Source organism: Artemia franciscana, chromosome 13 (genome assembly GCF_032884065.1).
Source record: "Artemia franciscana chromosome 13, ASM3288406v1, whole genome shotgun sequence".
Lineage (NCBI taxonomy): Eukaryota > Metazoa > Arthropoda > Branchiopoda > Anostraca > Artemiidae > Artemia > Artemia franciscana.
Genome location: NC_088875.1, coordinates 35,871,138 through 35,891,102, shown reverse-complemented (window position 1 = coordinate 35,891,102; position 19,965 = coordinate 35,871,138). Strand labels below are relative to the sequence as shown.

The 19,965-nt window shown below is 36.9% G+C and overlaps 1 protein-coding gene across 5 annotated transcripts in view; it reads left to right on the top strand.

The window, feature by feature from the left end:
• Positions 1 to 19,965, top strand: part of LOC136034869 (constitutive coactivator of PPAR-gamma-like protein 1) — a 125,549-nt gene that overhangs the window by 25,547 nt on the left and 80,037 nt on the right. For all 5 annotated transcript variants that reach the window (XM_065716344.1, XM_065716341.1, XM_065716342.1 and 2 more), the window contains exons 5-6: positions 3,734 to 3,880; positions 10,359 to 10,526. In XM_065716344.1, coding sequence (XP_065572416.1) covers positions 3,734 to 3,880; positions 10,359 to 10,526 — 315 coding nt within the window. The remainder of the gene's footprint in view (positions 1 to 3,733; positions 3,881 to 10,358; positions 10,527 to 19,965) is intronic.

Below are 19,965 nucleotides of genomic sequence, written 5' to 3'. Positions count from 1 at the left end.
GTATATGATATGGGTTGTCCCCTCCGCAATCCCTCGCTATTTACGCTAAAGCTTTTAATTATTTTAAAAAGTAGAATTGTGGCAAAGAGTCAAACTTTAGCGTAAAGAGCGAGGGATTGCGGAGGGGACAACCCATTTCATATACGGAGTAATTTCTGTTCGTTATAAGTTTTAATGTCGCTTTTTACTTTCAGTAAAAAAAAACTAGTTTTTTTTATTTAATTTCTGAACGTTTTTGAATTAATGCATGTTTGATTTTGGCTCTCCGCGCATAAATTATTAAAATAAATTTGTATATTAATTCTTTTTTAGCAAAATGGGTTTCTCTTAGTTTTGATCAGACAATTTTGAGAAATAAGGGGTGGGGAAGGAGGCCTAGTTGCCCTCCAATTTTTCGGTTACTTAAAAAGGCAACTAGAACTTTTAATTTTTAACGAAGTTTTTATTAGTAAACAAGAGCTAAGAGCTCATATGGCACTTGTGACGAGGCATGAAGAGCTAAGAACCAAAAGATCATATGGTATGAGCTCTAACAAAATTCTATGAATCAATAGATTGATTTAAAAGGGAAATAAGAGGCTTAATGCCGGTCAGGATTTAAAATAAGAGCTCTGAGTCACAATGTCCTTCTAAATATCAAAATTCGTTAAGATCCGATCACCCACTCGTATGTTATGAATACCTAATTTTTTCTAATTTTTCCTCTCCCTTTAGCCCCCCAGATGGTCGAATCTGGGAAAACGACTTTATCAAGTCAATTTGTGCAGCTCCCTGACACGCCTACCAATTTTCATCGTCCTAGCACGTCCAGAAGCACCAAACTCGCCAAATCACTGAACCCCTCCCCCCAACTCCCCCAAAGAGAGCGAATCCAGTACGGTTCCGTCAATCACGTATCAAGGACATTTGCTTATTCTATCCACCAAGCTTCATCCCGATTCCTCCAATCTATGTTTTTTTTTCCAAGATTTCCCCCTCCAACTCCCCCCAATGTCAAAAGAGCTGGTCGGGATTTGAAATAAGAGCTCTGAGACATGAATTCTTTCTAAATATCAAATTTCATTAAGACCCGATCACCTATTCGTGAGATAAAAATACCACAATTTTCACGTTTTCCAAGAATTCCGGTTTCCCCCTGCAATCCCCCCAATGTCACAGGATCTGGTCGGAATTTAAAATTAGAGCTTTAAAGCACAAGATCCTTCTAAATATCAAATTTCATTAAGATCTGGTCAACCTTTCGTAAGGTACAAATACCTCAATTTTCAAATTACCCCCCCCCCCAACTCCACCAAAGAGAGAAGATCCGGTCCGGTTATGTCAGTCACGTATCTTAGACAGGTTTTTATTATTCCCATCCAGTTTCATCCTGATCTCACCGCTTTAAGTATTTTCAAAAATTCCGGTACCCCCCCCCCCCAACTGCCCCCCCCCCCCCCCAATTACGCTGGATCCGGTTGAGATTGAAAATAAGAGATCTGAGTTGTTACGAGGTCGTTCAAGATTCGATCCACTCCTTCGGAAGTTGAAAATACGTCATTTTTACTAATTTCTCAGAATTACCCCCCCCCTCCCCCAATAGAGCGAATCCGTTCCAATTATGTAAATCACGTATCTAAGACTTATGCTTATTTTTCCCACAAAGTTTCATCCCGATCCCACCAATCTAAGCGTTTTTCATCATTTTAGGTTCCCCCACCCCGAATTCCCCCCAATGTCACCAGATCCGGTTGCGACTTAAAATAAGAGCTTTGAGACACGATATCCTTCTAAATATCAAATTTCATTGAAATCCGATCACCCGTTCGTAAGTTAAAAATACCTCATTTTTTCTAATTTTTCAGAATTACCCCCCCCCCCCCCCAACTACTCCAAAGAGAGAGGATCCGTTCCGGTTATGTCAATCATGTATCTAGGGCTTGTGCTTATTTTTCCCACCAAGTTTCATCCCGATCCCTCCACTCTAAGTGTTTTCCAAGTTTTAGGTTTCCCCCTCCCAACTCCCCCCAATGTCACCAGATCCGGTCGGGATTTAAAATAAGAGCCCTGAGACACGATATCCTTCTAAATATCAAATTTCATTGAGATCCGATCACCCGTTCGTAAGTCGAAAATACCTCATTTTTTCTAATTTTTCAGAATTACCCCCCCCCCCCAAGTACCCCAAAGAGAGCGGATCCGTTCCGGTTATGTCAATCATGTATCTAGGACTTGTGCTTATTTTTCCCACCAAGTTTCATCCCGATCCCTCCACTCTGTGTTTTCCAAGTTTTAGGTTTCCCCCTCCCAACCCCCTCCTCCCAATGTCACCATATCTGATCAGGATTTAAAATAAGAGCTCTGAGACACGATATCCTTCTAAATATCAAATTTCATTGAGATCCGATCACCCGTTCGTAAGTTAAAAATACCTCATTTTTTCTAATTTTTCAGAATTAACCCCCCCCCCCCCCCAACTACCCTAAACAGAGCGGATCCGTTCCGGTTATGTCAATCATGTATCTAGGACTTGTGCTTATTTTTCCCACCAAGTTTCATCCTGATCCCTCCAATCTGTAGTGCCTAAAGTAGCAAAACCAGGACCGACAGACCGACAGAATTTGCGATTGCTATGTGTCACTTGGTTAATACCAAGTGCCATAAAAACCAGAAAATTTTCAGCTGAAAGTAAGGAGCAATATTTTCGACTAAGAAGGAAACAGAAGTTACAGTACAAAGGAGGAACACACACAAAAGACAAACATGACAGGAAAAAATACATGAAAATTAGTGTTCACGTAACACATTTTCTAGCGCCACGTTTTGTTTTAGAAAATCGTACAGCCTATTAAGTCTCTATTCTAAAAAAAATTAACCAAAAAAATATACAATATATGTGCTCGAAGCATGTGCTCGAAGCATGTTTGTTTGCTTTTTTCCTTATAGGTTAGAAGGATCTCCTTTTCTGACTTGCGAAATTAATTGGAAATGATGCCTTATGAGGATGACTTTTTTTTTCTTACCCTGCCAAAACCCTATTGGGCAAGTAGTGTCAACGATTTGTAACGCAAAACACTGTTCGTAAACTGCACAATCTACTGTTTCTAACAATGGTTGAAAAACCTAAAACACAATTTCTCAATTTTTTCTGTCTTTTTTAAGACAAAGACTGATCAGCTTCACTTAAAAAGAAATAGTAGGAATTAATTCAGTGTCAATCTTGAAAGAAGAGGGGGGGGCAGCAGCTTTCAAATGAACAAAACTGAGGAAAAAATGGTTTTTCCTCCAAAGTGTTATGAGTATTTTCTGGATGCATGTTGATATTTTAATAGCAACAGTGTATATTGTGCTCCCCATTTTTGAATCTTGAAGTAGGCCAGAATTATTTCCTAGGGGAGCCCTTTTCTCCACTCCTTACTTTTTACTTGTATTCTTTTACTAGTGCAAAGGAGGGTATATGTGTATATGATAGTTCAAATATATATATATATATATATATATATATATATATATATATATATATATATATATATATATATATATATATATATATATATATATATATATGTATATATATATATATATATATATATATATATATAATGCTGAGTTTGAGCCATATGGAACCGAAAAGCAGGTTCGGGCAACTTTAGACATATTCAACGTTATATGATCAAAATGTATTACTGGTAATATACAGATCTCATAATTGTTAGTGAAGTAGTTTGTTTCATCGTTTATATTTTAATTTTAGCTGTACAGCATAGAGGATCATCACCAAGAAGTTATCGGATTTTGCCGGGAGAGGCACTTTGACGCTCTGCTGGCGGACAGTGCTGATTTTGCTGTTTTCGACCCACCTCGTTACCTATCAGCAAGCAACTTAAAATTAACCAATCGAGTAAGTTGCTACTATACACATATTTTGTAATAGATCAGAATTGCTGTCAGTTTTAGTGACCTCTTTGCATTTTGTCTTCCATGTCAACAAACAAAGGTAAAAATTTGCCCCCTTCCCACCCTGAATGGAAAAATTAAAAGACGATGGCAAAAAAATACTTCTGGTTTAAACCCCGATTTTTGACATTTTGAAAAAGAAACGGTGTACAGGATTTGTCAAACAGTTCGTGGTAACGAACTGTAGTAAGGAACGACCCGGCTCAATAGAAACCAAAACTCTAAAAAATGGAATTTTGATACCAATAGCTACATCAAAAGAATCGCATTTTAATGCTGATTTTAAATATATAAGTTTCATCAAGTTTAGTCTTACGCAACAAGTTACGAGCCTTAGAAAATTTGCGTTATTTTAGAAAATAGGGGGAAACACCCCCTAGAAGATTCATAGATTCATAGAATCTTAACTTTCACCATCAGATTTAAATTACACCATCAGATTCAGCGTATCAGAGAACCCTATTGTAGAAGTTTCAAGCTCCTATCTACAAAAAGGTGGAATTTTGTACTTTTTGCCAGAAGGCAGATCACGGATGCATGTTGATTTGTTTTTGTTTTTTTTTTTTTTCAGGGGTGATCGTATCGACCCATTTGTCCTAGAATGTTGCGAGAGGGCTCATTCTAACGGAAATGAAAAAATCTAGTGCCCTTTTTAAGTGACCAAAAAAATTGGAGGGCACCTAGGCCCCCTCCCACGCTAATTATTTTCCCAAAGTCAAAGGATCAAAATTCTGAGATAGCCATTTTATTCAGGGTAGTCGAAAAACCTTATAACTATGTCTTGGGGACGACTTACTCCTCCACATTCCCCTCGGAGGGGCTACAAGTTACAAACTTTGACCAGTGCTTACATATAGTAATGGTTATTGGGAAGTGTACAGGCGTTTTCAGGAGAATTTTTTGGTTGGGGGAGGGGTTGAGAAGAGGGGGATATCCTGGGGGAACTTTCCATTGAGGAATGTGTCATGGGGGAAGAAAATTTCCATAACGGGAGCGCAGGATTTACTAGCATTATTTAAAAAAAAACAATGAAAAAATAAATATTAAAAAGTTTTTTTCAGCTGGAAGTAAGAAGCAGCATTAAAACTTAAAACGAACAGAAATTATTACCCATATGAGGGGCTTACCTCCTCCTAATACCTCGCTCTTTACGCTAAAGTATTTTTAGTAATGTCAACTATTTATTCTACGGCTTTTGTGATTCTGGGGTCATTCTTAATGAATCGGGACAAAATTTAAGATTTAGTGTAAAGAGAGAGGTACTGACGAGAGGGCGAACCCTCTCATATGTGTAATAAAAACATGAGAATAAAAAGTTCTTTACGTAAGCTAATTTATAAGTTACGTATATCTTTTACTAATAAAAAGAATCGTAAAAAAATTAAAAGTTCTAGTTGCCTTTTTAATTAACCAAAAAATTGGGGGGCAACTAGGCTTACTCTCTCGCTCTTTTTTTCTCAAAATCAATCGATCAAAATTATGAGAAAGTCATTTAGCCAAAAAAAAATATATATGCAAATTTCGTTTTAATTATTCCTCTGCGGAGAGCCAAAATCAAAACATGCATTGATTCAAAAACGTTCAGAAATTAAATAAGAAAAGCAAGTTTGTTCAACTGAAAGTAAGGAGCGACATTAAATCTTAAAACGAACAGAAATTACTTCGTATATGAAAGGGGCTGCTTCCTCATCAACGCCCCGCTCTTTACGCTAAAGTTTTTTACTGTTTTAAAAAGAAGAGTTGAGAGAAAGAGTCAAAATTAAGCGTAAAGAGCGGGGCGTTGATGAGGAAGCAGCCCCTTTCATATATGAAGTAATTTCTGTTCGTTTTTAGTTTTAATGTCGCTCCTTACTTTCAGTTGAAAAAAACTTGTTTTTTTTATTTAATTTCTGAACGTTTTTTAAGCTTGTTAAAAACAAAGTATACTCATAAAAACATAATAACATAATATACTGAATAAATGAGTTGTACCACAGCTTATATATATATATATATATATATATATATATATATATATATATATATATATATATATTATTATATATATATATTATATATACATATATATATATATATATATATATATATATATATATATATATATATATATATATATATATATATATATATATATATACGTATACTTAACATAGTATGTTAATGGCTTTGCCGCGTATTCGACTGTTAACGGCCTCAGCAGCGTCTTTTCACCTGTTTCTTCCGTTCGTTCATAAACGTGTTTTTCCGCTAATAGACGTTCAACATTATAAAGAAAACTTATTAAAATTGTCTTTCACTAAGGCATATCCTCGTAAACTAGGGATGTTGGACAAACACCTATTTACTTCACAAGGAACACAACCTAACTCTCATGGAAGAACCGCCATTACGTAGTCTATTACGCATTGAAGCGTTAATTGAGAAATTTGATAGTTCAAAACAACGAATAAACTGATTTATTAAAACGGGAAAAGAAATACCGTGGCAAACTGCTAAGGGTAAAAGGATAAAAGGTAAAAGGATAAGGTTCTCCAGAGGCATTGAAGCAGAGTATCAATCCCTTGTGCTACCACAGGACGAAACGACACTAGCATCAGTCAATTATCTGTTCAAACGCTTTCATTTAAGTATTATATTCAAATACTCTATTTCCCCTCATTCATTCCTTTTGCTTCTGTTAGATTTCCTTTTAGTACTTGTTTTATAGACTTACTTACTAGACTTAGGTCATCCCACGCCTGAAGGCGCATAAAGCAGCAACAGTGGTTCTTCATGACGACCTGTCCTGGGCCATTGACCAAAGCTCCTTCATATAAGACTTCGCCAACTTCGCCGCCTTCTCTAGCATTCTGCCAATGGTCATTTTGGGTCCCGACTTGCGGGCGCCAGGGTGTGTCCAACACCATATGTCATCTGGCAGCCTTCCATCACCCATTCGCACCATATGCCGCCAATACATCCATCGTCGCTTTCTAATGGTATCATGGATGGGGGTATGATTTGTCATGCTATAAATCTCATCATTTCTTATTCTCTCCGCCCAATGTATATTCAAAATAGATATTAGGCAGTTATTATCGAATGACCGTAGTCGTTTTTCTAGTTGCGCAAATGCTCCAAGTTTCAGAGCCATATGTAAGGACGGGGAGGACATTGCTATTATAAATTCTGAGCTTTAGATTCTGAGAATATTTGTTATTTCTCCGCATATTTCTAAGACAATTGAAGACAGACCCAGCCAATGCTATTCAGCACAAAATTTCTCTTTCAGGATTGGTATCTTGCGTAAGAATGCTGTCAAGATATTTGAACTCTCTCCCTACTTCAATTGCCTCAGTGTTGACCGAGAGTCCTTCAGCTAAGTCAGGAATGACCGCATTTGACATTGATTTAGTCTTGTTAGTGTTTATGGAGAATCCAGCAGCATTTGTCACACGCCCAAGTTCATTTATATTGTGTTGTATAGCTTCTGATTCGTGAGCGAAGAGTGCAATATTGTTCGCAAAAACACCATCATGAAGTTTTCTTAGTAGGTTTAATTGTAGACCCCCCACTGAAGCTACATCCACGAAGCGCAAAATCTACGACTATGGCAAATAATACTGGCGATAGAATGCAGCCATGCCTTACACCTGACTTAACGGTGAACCACTCCGTTAGGCCACCCTCTGTTTGTACTGCGCACATAATATCAAGTTAAAACGGTTTAATTATATTTACATTTTGATCGGGATTCCATAATGCATTAACATTTTCCACATGGTCTCGCGGTGTATCGAGTTGAAGGCCTTGAGAAAGTCTATAAATACTGTGAGTAGTTGAACTTGCCATCCTTTAGGTTCTTCGAGTTGGACTCTCAGGCTAAATATTAGGTCACAACACGATCTGTTGTGGTGGAATCCATGTTGTTCATCTCTCAGAACTTTCTCCACTCTACTTATAGACAATGGGAATTATCAACTAAGTGTCTCGGGTTTTCTTGTGTTTTGATTAAATATTCTATGGCAATAGCCTGCTTAATCTAACCTACTCTTTTAAATAGGAAAGTAGGTAAGGACTTTTAAGGTAAAGATAGTTAAGGGAAAAGACAAGACCGTTTTCAGCACCTCAAGCTTAGAATTAAGAAAAGAGCCTCTAGTACACAGGAGAAGGCTGTACGAAATGTATTTTTTTTTTCTGTGTGTTGGGGGAGGGGCGGAGAGGAGGTGGAGTTAGCAGTCAATTTTTAATGTGGTGTTAGCTGTCAATTTTTAATGGTATGATGCCGCGATATTTTTTTTATTAACTATTTTTTCAATGAAAATTCGCTCAGTTCAGTGAGGTTGAAAACAGTTGAGTGAAGTAAACGAAGCAGTTGAATATAACTACCTAAGCACATACCTTACGAATGAATCTTTGATAAGATATTTGGTAGACAAAGTTCAAGTTCACAAATAATTTATTTAACAAAATTACTATATATTACACTCTTCGACTGCAGGAAAGCCCAAATGGGCCTGTAAAGGCAGTCAAAGTGATTTATTACTTCAAATCAACTTCATCTATACTACTTTAAAAAAAAGAGAGAAGGAGAAAAAAGAACACTGAAAGGAGGAAAAAACAAACATGCTGTCGTCTCACAACTTCCAGTCACTATAACAAACACTTTTTTTTTCAACGCTGGTCTGTCAAGAAGTGTTTCTTCAGGTGTGTCTTGAATTGGGGTAGACTAACCGCACTTTGAATCCCCCCAGGAATCGAATTCCAAACGGTAGGACCCATATGCTTTATTGTAAAACCTGAGCATAGGAAAGTGTATGTTTTTTCTATAACTCGGACCACTCATCTGGAAATTGCTTTTTTGGTGCAATATTTGAATCTATTCACAAGGTAGAAATCTGGCACCAGAGTCCATTTTTATTTGTCAGGGTTGTATACTAATTTTCTTAATTATATCTGACCTTCCCCCCCCTTCTCCCTCGCACACACACAAAAAATCTTAAAGGCAACAATAAAAAAAGAAACTAGCTATGTAATTTCTTTAAAAAGGAGATTTTCATTCGTCAGGGCAGGACAAAATGTATACATGTTGTAAGCTTTAGAATTTTTCACAGAATTTTACAGTCTAATTGTCAGTTCTCGTGGATTTTACAGTTCAGGAGATAATCTGATTGTAGGATTGTAAATCAAAATTACAATCAGGTTGTGAAAAGGAAACAAATTTGATGATCAGGTTCTCAATTTGAGAATTTGGATTGTCATTCGTATAACTAAGATTCATTTAGCTTTTGCTAATGTAATTATTTGACATCAATGTTGAAGCTTTCCTCTATGGTGTTCCAACTTTGTTGTCTTCTAAGAAAAAACTGATAAAATGGGATTCAATTATGGGACTGCAACAATCCACTGGCTATTGATTCTGGGGTGCTATCTGTTTATTCTTGTATATATTATATATTTTTACTTTTGGTAGAAAATAGATGGCACTCTATATTTCCTATATTCAAAATACCATCTTGTCCCATTATAACGATTAATTACTCATGCCTGAGTCCAAAGTCAAATGCAATGTTAAGATTTTTTTGGACAATTTTGTGTCAAATAAGATTGAGTCTATCCAAATAAAATAAGAGTTGCTGGCGCAGATGACGATGAGTTTTACGTACTATCAGCTAACAACTTGAACTCTTCTATTGCTGTTGAAACAAACTCTTTCCAAGTTTATCCTTTTCCATCTTTGAACATCTGAGCCCCGCCTTAAAAACTCTCTAAGATAACTTTCTGAGTTACTTTAAGTTAGAAAACCGCCTAAATGTAGCTGGAAAATTTTTCTGAACGTTGTTCGTAATTGACACCGGGCTAAAATTAAATTTAAGGCAATTGTGGGTCAATGTATGAGTTTTAAGCTTTTATTATCTCCATGAGCTTTTTGTCTGTGCCAGCCAGTAAAAGCCAAAGTTTAAAAAACTATTTTTTGACTTAAAAAAATGAAGTTCTAAATGACTGAGTTAAGCGTAGTTTGTAATAACTATGTACTATTTGCCACGTATTATTATATTATAAATAGCCTAATCCGTCATAACGTAACAATGAAATAATTGTGCTTGTATGTAATTTTACCGAAAAATCGCTAAGGTTAATCAGAAAAAAGTCTTCTTGAATTTAAAAAAAATGTCATTGCCTTGGACTTTCGTATCGAAGAGAAGGTTCACTTAGAGGACGTTCGTCCTTATTCTTTTTTTTTTCTTGCTTTAAAATAGGCTCTTTCCAGTCAAAACACGACTTTATCTATGTGTTTTACATGTCTGTATATTAATTATAATTTTGTATTTAACGCGTGTACTTTTTATATGTGTTTAAGGTAATAATTCACTGGTTAAAACTTCTATGTATTCTTTTAGATATGTATTTGTATTCTTTGTAATACGAATTCTTTTTCATAGGGAGCCATTCAGACGAAAGAACTTTTACTTGACGTAGTTGCACGGAAGTTAAACTTGAACCCAAATCGTCTAGTCGTATTTGCCTCTTTGTTAGGCAATCATATTCTTCCAGTATCTGATTTGAAAGACTTTCACAAAAGACTAGTTCCCGAAGCCAAGGATGAATCTGTAAGTAACTATGAATTTTAAATTTCTAGATAGGTGAATATCCTATATTTGTAGCTGAAGATTTTTAGTTTTGGTGTTTATGTTATATCAGGAGCGCACAATTGGGCACTTATTTACAAACAAGTCCAGTAATAATCGGCACCAATTCTTCTTGAACATGATTGTGAACGTCGTCCATCCTTTCCATGGTTATTTTGAAGCGAAACTCATCATTTTTGTGTTTGTGGACCAAAAATTCACCAAAAATGGTATTGGAATTGGTTTTTATGGCACTTGGTATTTAAAAAGTGACATATCTGTCGATCCCGGTTTTGCTAGTTTAGGCACTTCCAGATAAGCTAGGACGATGAACTTTGGCAGGCGTATCAGGGACCAGACCAGATTAAATTAGACATAGTCGTTTCCCAGATTCGACTATCTGGAGGGGGGGGAGTGGGGGGACGGTTAATTCGGGAAAATTAGAAAAAATGAGATATTTTCAACTTACGAGTGGGTGATCAGATCTTAATGAATTTTGATATTTAGAAGGAGCTCGTGTCTCAGAGCTCTTATTTCAGATACCGACCGATATTAAGCCCCTGATTTTCTTTTAAATCAGTCTATTCTTAGAATTTTGCTAGAGCTCATGCCATATGAGCTGTTGGCTCTTCCGACTCGTCGCAAGTGCCTTAGCTCTTGGTAGTATTTGCGTTAGATCAGGAACGAATACTCAGGAACTTATTTAGAAGAAAGTATAAAAATAATCGACACTTATTCTTCTTGAACAGGCTGGTGAACGTGATCCACCGTTCTCACGGTTGGATGCTAATGCAAGACTTCGTTCTTGCATTTTTGGCCCATAGTATGGGTTGAAAATTCTCCAAAATAGCTGTCAAATTGACATTCTTAGAAACGGAATCCTGACTATAACTAAAATCGACATTTATGCGGAATTTTGTTTCCGTAAATAAACGTAATTTCGTTATTCTTCTCTGCCATTTCTTAATGTCTGTGTAGGTAAGTTGAGGTACACATGTCTGTGATGATAAGTTCATTCAAATTATTTTTAAGTAACTATATAGTTGGGTAAACAGTCTCTCTTATGACAAACCTACCAATCACTTTCCGAACAAATATATTTCCAATATTTTAGAATGAGGCACTTGATCTAGGTAAGTAAAGGCTTCAGACAGCTTCATGAGTTGATATTTGTGCTGCTTCCAAAAGTTTTGGGCTCTTTTCGGTCGTAGACTGTTAAACAAGAGTTAGTTTGTCTTGAGGATGTGTCATTTTAGTTTGGCTAATCTCTCATCAATAGTTAGTCCAAAATCCCAAACTGTCAATACAAAAAAAAACTTTACTCTAGGGCCATATTTAGCTCATTGTCTTCCCTTTCTTCCTTAATGAGCCCAGCATTGCCCTAGACTATCTGAAACAGATTTTTTTTTTAATTATCTGCATTTGGCATCATCAACTAATTGTTGATGAGAAATCAGCCAAAAAGGGCAAATCCACATAAATCAGGTAACACTCCTTTATAGCCTTAAATAAAAAAGGGATCGAAAACTTTTCGATGTCAGGTCAAATATTAGTTCTTGAAACTCTGAAGCCTATTCACCTAGATCAAATAATTTATTCTCAAATATTAAACAAAAACTTGTTCGGAAAAGTGATTGTTTACCCGGTTTAGATAGTTACTATGTAGTTATCTGCAATTATTTTGAATGAACTTACCTTCGCAGACATAAATCGTAGCACTTACAAATGAACTGCTAAACTATGCTGCTTTTACAATCCCGAAGAAAAGAAAGTTAGTTATGGAAGACACTAACAAAATATGAAACGAATGAGTTTACAAATCTTTTCGTTTGGCACTTTACGGGTTTTTTGTTGTTGTTGTGAAACTTGGTGATTCTACTTGTCTAAACGGATAATGGAAGAATAGATCGGTGCTTCTTGTTTGCTAATAGTACTTTCCCTAATTTCACCTTTAAATCATGTCTTCGGGTGAATAAATTGGGGAATTTCAAGAGTTCAAGGCCAGTTACGTAATTGCCGAAGCGGGGTCTGAGTATTATTTTAGTTGCCTCTTTTTGGAACATATTTTTGTTCTGCTGACAAGTAAGCAATGTTTCGAGTTTAGGGACCACAAACGGGACAGTACCTCCAGCATCATCAATTCTTGAGGATAGGCCTTATGTAAGTTGCATACCTAAGCAGGAGCTGGTGACCCGCGAAGCCCATCCTGCGCATATTTGTCAAACTCTGGATAGGGTAGTGACCTTTGCAGACAGTATTGGCTGCATGCAGTTTAAACGAGACCTCTGGAGGACATGGTCCATCCCTGTGCCTCCTTATTCAGATCTTAAATAAGATACATGCCTCGTTATTCCAAGTATTCAACATCAGAAAAGGCTCAATCTGTAGCCAGTACTAGCATATCTATACAAAGCCCCACTTTTATTCTATCTGGAACCTTGATATAAGTGAAACATGTTAAGAAAGAACAGAAAAATCCGAAAAAATCATGCTTATTTACCGAAAGAAATCTAAATTCTATGAGAATACTAGTTTGAATTTGAAAGTCATGGTCCAGTTTCTAAGAATGCTGGTCCTATCGCCTTTTTTGGAGGATTGTATCTAAAAATGTGAAAATGATGCGCTGTGAGAATGAAACTTGTGGACTACGTTCGCTACCTTGCCAAAACAGTTAACAAACAGACGAACCATGTATAACGTATGAAGCACGATGAAAATAGTATAAACCACGAACGATTTTTTTTTTTGGGGTGGGATGGGGTCTCAATGCCTCCAGAGTCACATGTTGGATATGCATTGTTTTATAGAAATGTCTGCAAGACAGCATAGTGAGGGGGGACGGTGCTCAAAACCAGAAAATTTGGCAAGTTCTATGGAAATTATTGGGGAAACAATAAAAGTCACTAGTTTTTTTTTAGAATGCGTGGACCTAATATCAACCTGTGCATATGTCTGTGTTAGACGATGACAAGATTCTTTGTTTAGAAAGTAACTAACTTCTATTTCTTGAGCATAGGTAGTACCGGTGTTTTGAATCAGGCATGTGAACTGGATAGAGTAGGAGGGTATTTTGGTCAAGCCTTTACTCAAAATTAAGATTTATTGTATATTATATTCAAGAAAACGGAACTTTGAGTGGACGGTGGACCACCCCTTTTCAGTTTTTTAACGCCCTACTCTTAACACTTTATTGTTTTCAGTATTTCATCTGTTTTTTAAAGTTTGAGTGTTGCTCTTTATTTTTACGTAGATCTTAAATAGTCATCAAAAGTACTCCTCAAGTTTCACACTCTTCATAGAAAGGCCCTTTCTTATATTTTTTTTCATAGGTTTGCTCCCACTTCCCGCAACAATTCTTGTCTACATCTTTGCATGCACGGCACCGTATTTCGCCTTATTGATAATCTCATACTTTCTTGTTTTCACCCATCATTATTTTTTCCCGACTGACATTTTATTTCATCCTCGCGAGTCATAAACGAGTCATAGTCATCAACGAGCTAATAGTCATCAACGAGCTGAGACTCAAATTTATGCCTCTCAGCATACATATTGCTAATTGGCTATTTGAGATCTACTGCCTTTTTAACCATCCCTGCTGTTTTTAACAATTGCTACTGTCAATTTTCCGTTTACTCTTGGATTTGGGATTGTGAAACAAAACTTAGCTATTAACTTAAAAAAGACTTCTGAATCGTACAGAAAGCTGGACATCCGAATGTGAATGAAGATTCAAAACATTTACTTCTGCTGGCTCGATGAAACGCAATTCCCAATAAGATTGTTGTTAGTATTTTTTATTAAGACTGGAAACAGTCTGTTGTTTTGAAGAGGTACGTTCTTGTGTAGTGAGAAATGAAGTTAGTGGGATAAAATGGGATTCTTATCCCTCTATCGTCTCTTATCCCCTTTAACTTTTTAGAAGAAAGATTACCATGTTGCACGTTGTTCGAAGCAGAATCATGAAGCAAGTCCATAGACCCTCCAACATCCCCTACCCCTCTGACTGCCAAGTTTCTAGAGAAAGTTTCGGCACATTGCTGCTTGTTTGGAATGGAATCATTCAAGAATTTCCAATGTGTATGATGGGTGCATGTAGTAGTCCCTTGATACTAGCAACATCATCTCAACCACCAATTTTTCAGCCGAAAGGGAAACATTTCTTTTTTGATTGTTTGGCTGAAAGTTCCTGGAAAAAATTCATTGGGTTAGTAGGATATGAGAATGATGGTTTTTACAATCTTAGCGCTAGAAGGCTTAAGAATCACATTGTTTGTGGATTCTTTCTCTGTGATAAAGAGTTGCTACTTAGAAAGAATCACTAAGCATGTTCTTCAAGGCTCACATAGTTCATATATCAAGGAATTGGTCTACATTGTATTCTTTTTTTATGCATTTAGAAGCTACATTTACATTTGGTTATATATTATGATAAAATAATGCAGACTGAAGAGTTAGATAGACGTAGCATTTTCTTTACGTGTTTTAAGAGCGCACATATATAAATGCTACTCTGGCTTTATTGCACGAAGTATATTTATTCCTGGAGAAATATTTAAAATTTCTAAAACGTGGGTGTACAAGCTAGAGAGTTTGCTTTCGAAGTCATCAAGCAGCATATATAGTGAGCTAGTGAGTAAATCTACAAATCATATGCTGAAAACATTCCAACATACTCGGCAAATCTCTTTAATTTAAAAGTCAGCCTTTAAAAAATGCTCAAAATGAGCGTTAATCTAGAAAGAAATTCTACCTCGAAAGTTGGCGTAAAATATGGCCTTACTGAATAAATATGGCCATTTTAGCTTGAAAAGGCTTGTTTGTCCACAGTCCAGCTCTCTAGCTTGTACATACTCAATCCTTAAAAAGAACACCAAATCTTGTGCTAGGTTGTATGTTTTGGGGCAAGTAAAACAGCACTAGAATTGTAAAAGTAACAACGTTGATTTGGTGTCAGGAGGTAGAGAATAGCGTTCATTTTTAACAGAACTGCATTTCATATTCTTCATCTGGCTGGATTTGTCTCAAATTTGTCACTCCTCCTTTCAAAAGGGAGGAGAGGGAGGAGTGTTGCCTTGAAATTTTCAAGATGTTTGCTACTTTCCTTTTTTTTTCATAAAATTTTTCCCATTTTTGATGTTGAGAAACTTGCCTCTCCCTGCACACACAAAAAAAAATCAACCTTGTAGATGTATTTAGAAACCTAAATATAATAAATGAATTGCCAGATATGTTATGTCTAAATTTATCAATTATGGTGAATTAAAATCACAGTAGAAATCGAGGGTATATATGCGGAAATAGTGAAACCCTAAGGGGTAGATCAGGAGATAGTTACGTAATACTCAAGGATTTTGTTTAGGCTTGGGAAACAAATTATAAGAGAAGCCAAGATTTAACAGTCAGAAGTTTTATGGCACTTGGTATTAGCCGAGTGACTATAGTAATCGCAAATTCTGTCGGTCTGTCTTTCGGTCCCGGTTTTGCTACTTTAGGCACTTACAGGTAAGCTAGGACGATGAAATTTGGCAGGCGTATCAAGGACCGGACCAAATTAAATTAGAAATAGTCGTTTTCCTGATTTAACCATCTGGGGGGAGTGGGGGCCGGTTAATTCGGAAAAAATGAAGTATTTTTAACTTACGAATGGTTGATCAGGTCCTAATGAAATTCGATGTTTGGAAGGAGATCGTGTCTCAGAGCTCTTATTTTGAATCCTGACCGGATCTGGTGACATTGGGGACAGTTGGGAGGAGGAAACCTAAAATCTTGGAAAACACTTAGAGTGGAGGGTTCGGGATGAAACTTGGTGGGAAAAATAATCACAAGTCCTAGATACATGATTGACATAACCGGAACGGATCCGCTCTCTTTGTGGTTGTTGGGAGGGGAAGGGGTTAATTCTGAAAAATTAGAAAAAATGAGGTATTTTTAACTTACGAACGGGTGATCAGATCTCAATGAAATTTGATATTTAGAAAGATATCATGTCTGAAAGCTCTTATGTTAAATCCCGGCTGGATCGGGTGACATTGGGGGAGTTTGGGGTGGGGGAAACCTAAAATAATGGAAAACGCTTAGAGTGGAGGGATAGGGAAGAAACTTGGTGGGAAAAAAAGCATAAGTCTTAGATACGTGATTGATATAATTGTAACGGATCCGCTCTATTTGGGGGAACTGGGGGGGGGGGTTAATTCTGAAAAATTAGAAAAAAATACGTATTTTTGACTTGCGAAGGAGTGATCGGATCTTCATGATACCTCATATTTAGAAGGACCTTGTAACTCAGATCTCTTATTTTAAATCTCAACCGGATCCTGCGTCATTAGGGGGGGGGACGGAAATCTTAGAAAATACTTAAAGTGGAGAGATTAGGATGGAACTGGATGGGAAGAATAAAAACAGGTCTAAGATACGTGACTGACATAACCGGACCGGAACCGGTCTCTTTGGGGGGGAGTTGGGTGGGTGGGGGCTATGCTTAATTCTGAAAAATTAGAAAGAATGAGGTATTTTTAACTTACGAAGGAGTGATAATATCCCAACGAAATTTTATATTTAGAAGGACCTCGTCGCCAAGATATCTCATTTTAAGTCCCGACTGGATTCAGTGGTAATGGGGGGAGGGGGAATCGGAAATCTTGGAAAACGCTTAAAGCGGAGAGATCAGGATGAAACTTGGTGGGAAGATTAAACACTAGTCCAAGATACATGATTGAAATAACCGGACCAGATCCGCTTTCTCTGGTGGAGTTGGGGGGGGGGGGGTAATTCGGACAAAATTAGAAAAAATGATGTATTTGTAACTTACGAACGGGTGATCAGATCTTAATGAAATTTGATATCTAGTAGGATCTTCTGCAAAAAACTCTAATTTTAAATACCAACCAGATCCAGTGACATGGGGGGGGAGTTGGAGGGGGAAACCGGAATTCTTGGAAAACGTGAAAATTGAGGTATCTTTATCTTGCGAATGGGTGATCGGATCTTAATGAAACTTGATATATAGAAGGATCTTATGTCTCAGATGCTCCATTTTCAATTTTAATCGGATCCGGGGACATAGGGAGTTGGAGGGGGAAACAGAAATCTTTGAAGACGCTTAGAGTAGAGAGATCGGGATGAAACTTGATAGGAAGAATAAGCAAAAGCTATAGATAAGTGATTGACATAATTGGAACGGATCTGTTCACTTTAGAGGAGCTGAGGGGTGTTGGCTTGGAAAAATTAAAAAAATTGAGGAATTTTTAACTTAAGAACGGGTGACCGGATCTTAATGAAATTTGATATTTAGAAGGAACTCATGTCTCAAAGCTCTTATTTGAAATCCCGACCAGATCTGTTGACATTGGGGGGAGTTGGAGGGGGGGGGACCTGAAATTTCGGAAAACGCTTAAAGTAGAGAAATCGGGATGAAACTTGGTGGGTAGAATATGCAAATGTCGTAGATACGTGATTGACGTAACCGTACTGGATCCACTCTCTTTGGGGGACTAAGGGTGTGGGGTTCATTGCTTTGACGAGCTTGGTGCTTCTGGACGTGTTAGGACGATGGAAATTAGGCGTGTCCGGGAGCTGCACAAATTGACTTCATAAATTCGTTTTCCCCGATTAGACCATCTGGGGGCTGAAGGGAAAGGAAAAAGTAGAAAAAAGAGGTATTTTTAACTTACGAGTTGGTGATCGGATCTTAATTAATTTTGATATTTAGAAGGACCTTGTGACTCAGAGCTCTTATTTTAAATCCTTACCGGCATTAAGCGTCCGATTTTCCTTTTAAATCAATCTATTGATTCGTATAATTTTTCTAGAGCTCATACCATATGAGCTCTTGGCTCGTCCGGCCTCGTCACAAGTGACATATGAGCTCTTAGCTCTTGTTCAAGTGTAAGCCTAGGTGAGAGAAGGTATTTTGTTGAAAAACGTGTCCGTTTTCGTGCATACAGATTGTCGTGAATTGTTATATGATTTTTCACGCTAAAGGATTTTTTTCGGGCTCGTTGCGTTGATTTCAGAGAAAGGGGCTCTTCTTTGTGTTTGAAGCAGGGGCTTCAACTGGGGGAGGGGATCTGTAGTCCTTTGTTTTTTGCCCTCCTTCTGATTTTGAAAACGACTTGTTACATGAACGCTAAAAGATTTTCTTATGGTTCGTTGCGTTGATTTCAGGCAAAGGAGCTCTTCCATGTGTTTGAAGCTGGGGGTGTCAACTGGGGGGGGGGGCATTTGTCGTCCTATATTTTTGCCCTTCCCCCTCTTTAGAGAATTAATTGAAAATTTTTGAAATAAGAACAACAAATTTGCCCTCTTAGATTCTGATGTATTTTACTCCTTCTCCCTCTACATTTTCGTCAATTGACGCTACTAATTTAAAGGTAAGATTGTGAATCAATACGCTCCTAACTAAATATTAAATGAAAAAAAAACAAGTGTGTTTAACTGCAAGTAAGGAGCGACATTAAAACTTAAAACGAACAGAAATTATTCGATATATGAAAGGGGTTTTCCCCTCGTCAACGCCCCACTTTTTACGTTAAAGTTTGACTCTTTCTCACAGCTCTATTTTTTAAAACAATAAAAAACTTTAGCTTAAAGAGTGAGGCGTTGAGGAGGGGACGACCCCTTTTATATACGAAATAATTTCTGTTCGTTTTAAATTTTAATGTCGCTCCTTACTTGCAGTAAAAAAAAACTTATTTTTTATTTAATTTCTGAACGTTTTTGAATTAATGCATGTTTTGATTCTGGCTGACCGCACATGAATAATTAAAACGAAATTTGCGTTTTTTTTTTTGCTAAATGTTTTTCTCATAGCTTTGACCGGAAGATTTTGATAAGAAAGGGGTGGGAGAGGAGTCCTAGTTGCCCTTTTAATTTTGGTTACTTAAAAGGGCAACTAAAACTTTTTTTTTACGAACATTTTCATTAGTAATAAATATGCGTAACTTACGAATTAACCTACGTAGCAAACTTATATATTTGTATTAAGTGTATGATTGGGTTCACCCCCTTTTGAATACCTTGCTCTTTACTCTAAAGCTGGCACGTACGAAGGGGGGGCCTTCGGGCCCGGCCCCAACCCCGAAATTTTGTGAAAAGTTTAATTTCCCCATTGTTTCTTGGGATTTCTGGCAAAAGTAGGGCGTTTATTAAGAATATAGATACAGGTGTGAAGCCCTTTTTATGGATTTTAGAGCATGCAATTATCCGGTCAAGTCATCGCCAAATTATTAACTCATTTTCTATCTAACTTTTTACCCTCTTTGAAGTAATTAGCGATTGTGCTGTTATTTTTTTTCGTAAAGAGAGTTTGCTTTCCACAGCAAAATAGAATTGTCCTTGATATTAGGGTGTTTATCCCCCCTTTTCAGGATAAAGTACAGCTTTCAATGGATCAATTTTGGAAATTATTATTTTTCATTAA